General features: G+C 37.7%; 1 protein-coding gene across 1 annotated transcript; it reads right to left on the bottom strand.

Annotated features, from left to right (window-relative positions):
- Positions 1 to 196: 196 nt before the first annotated feature.
- LOC111391942 (ethylene-responsive transcription factor 1B-like) lies at positions 197 to 1,029 on the bottom strand (the record flags this gene model as incomplete). Its single annotated transcript, XM_023017227.1, has 1 exon — positions 197 to 1,029. A coding segment is annotated over one exon (624 nt), but the record flags the coding sequence as incomplete, so codon positions are not given.
- Positions 1,030 to 1,035: the final 6 nt, after the last annotated feature.

The raw sequence follows: 1,035 nt of genomic DNA, 5'->3' as shown, positions 1-1,035 counted from the left end.
TATGCATTTTCTTATTTTTCCTGAACTCAGCCAACTCCAAGAACAAATATTAAATATAAAATATGAGCAATTTAATTATATATTTAATGTCACAGATTGGAGTTTTTAACATTCTTGGTGTTAATAACATTCTTCTTCCAAAAATTTCATACTTTTTTTGTCTGAATATTTAAATTACTAAAGAAAAGACACATTCTAGGTAATTTTGTTTTTAACACAGTTCCAAACGTGCGTACAACTTTTACTTTTCATCAGAAGATTAACTCAACTCGATTGTTTGAAAATTATGAAACTTCATCATTTAAATTTCGTTCTCGACGATACAATCAAATTCAACAAATGCTCTGCTTAAAAGAATTGAAATCATCAAGAAATGAAAGAAGAAATTTAGAATTTGCAGATGGATCACCAAACTCCTGCACACTCTGACGATGATGAACTCAAAAGTGCCTCCAAATATTCATCACCCAAATCCTCTAAAACCAACAAATTTTCTGCCTTTGATTCTTTAATTTTCTTCTTTTTAATCCCTAAATTTTTCCTCATTGAATGTCTTTTCTTCAATGCAATTACTGGAGAACACCCTTCTTCAAATCTATACTTCATTTCTTGAAGTGATTCCATCACTCTCTCCACCGGAAAATTGAGCACCGCCGCCGCACCCCTCATCGAAAACGCTGCTTGATCATACGCCAAGGCGGCTGCCTCCGCGGAATCGAACGTCCCAAGCCAAACCCTGACTCCATTCCTAGTTGAATCCCTAATCTCCGCAGCGTATTTCCCCCACGGCCGCCGTCTCACACCTCTGTATGATTTTTCCTTCTCCAGTACTTTTTTCACACTTGAGGTGACTTCTTCCTCTTTAAAGCTTCCGGCAGCGGAATTGGATTCCGACGACTCCCTTACGGTGGCGCCGCCCTCTGCTAGCACACCAAAAAGGAGCATTTCTTCGGAATCGTTGACGTTAAACGAAAGCGAATTTTGATCGAAAAGAAAATTATCCCACAATTCTAAGGAATATTCTGGTGAGTTTTG

The sequence above is a fragment of the Olea europaea genome, unplaced genomic scaffold (genome assembly GCF_002742605.1).
Source record: "Olea europaea var. sylvestris unplaced genomic scaffold, O_europaea_v1 scaffold858, whole genome shotgun sequence".
Taxonomy (NCBI): Eukaryota; Viridiplantae; Streptophyta; class Magnoliopsida; order Lamiales; family Oleaceae; genus Olea; species Olea europaea.
This window is presented reverse-complemented; position numbering and strand designations above follow the sequence as displayed.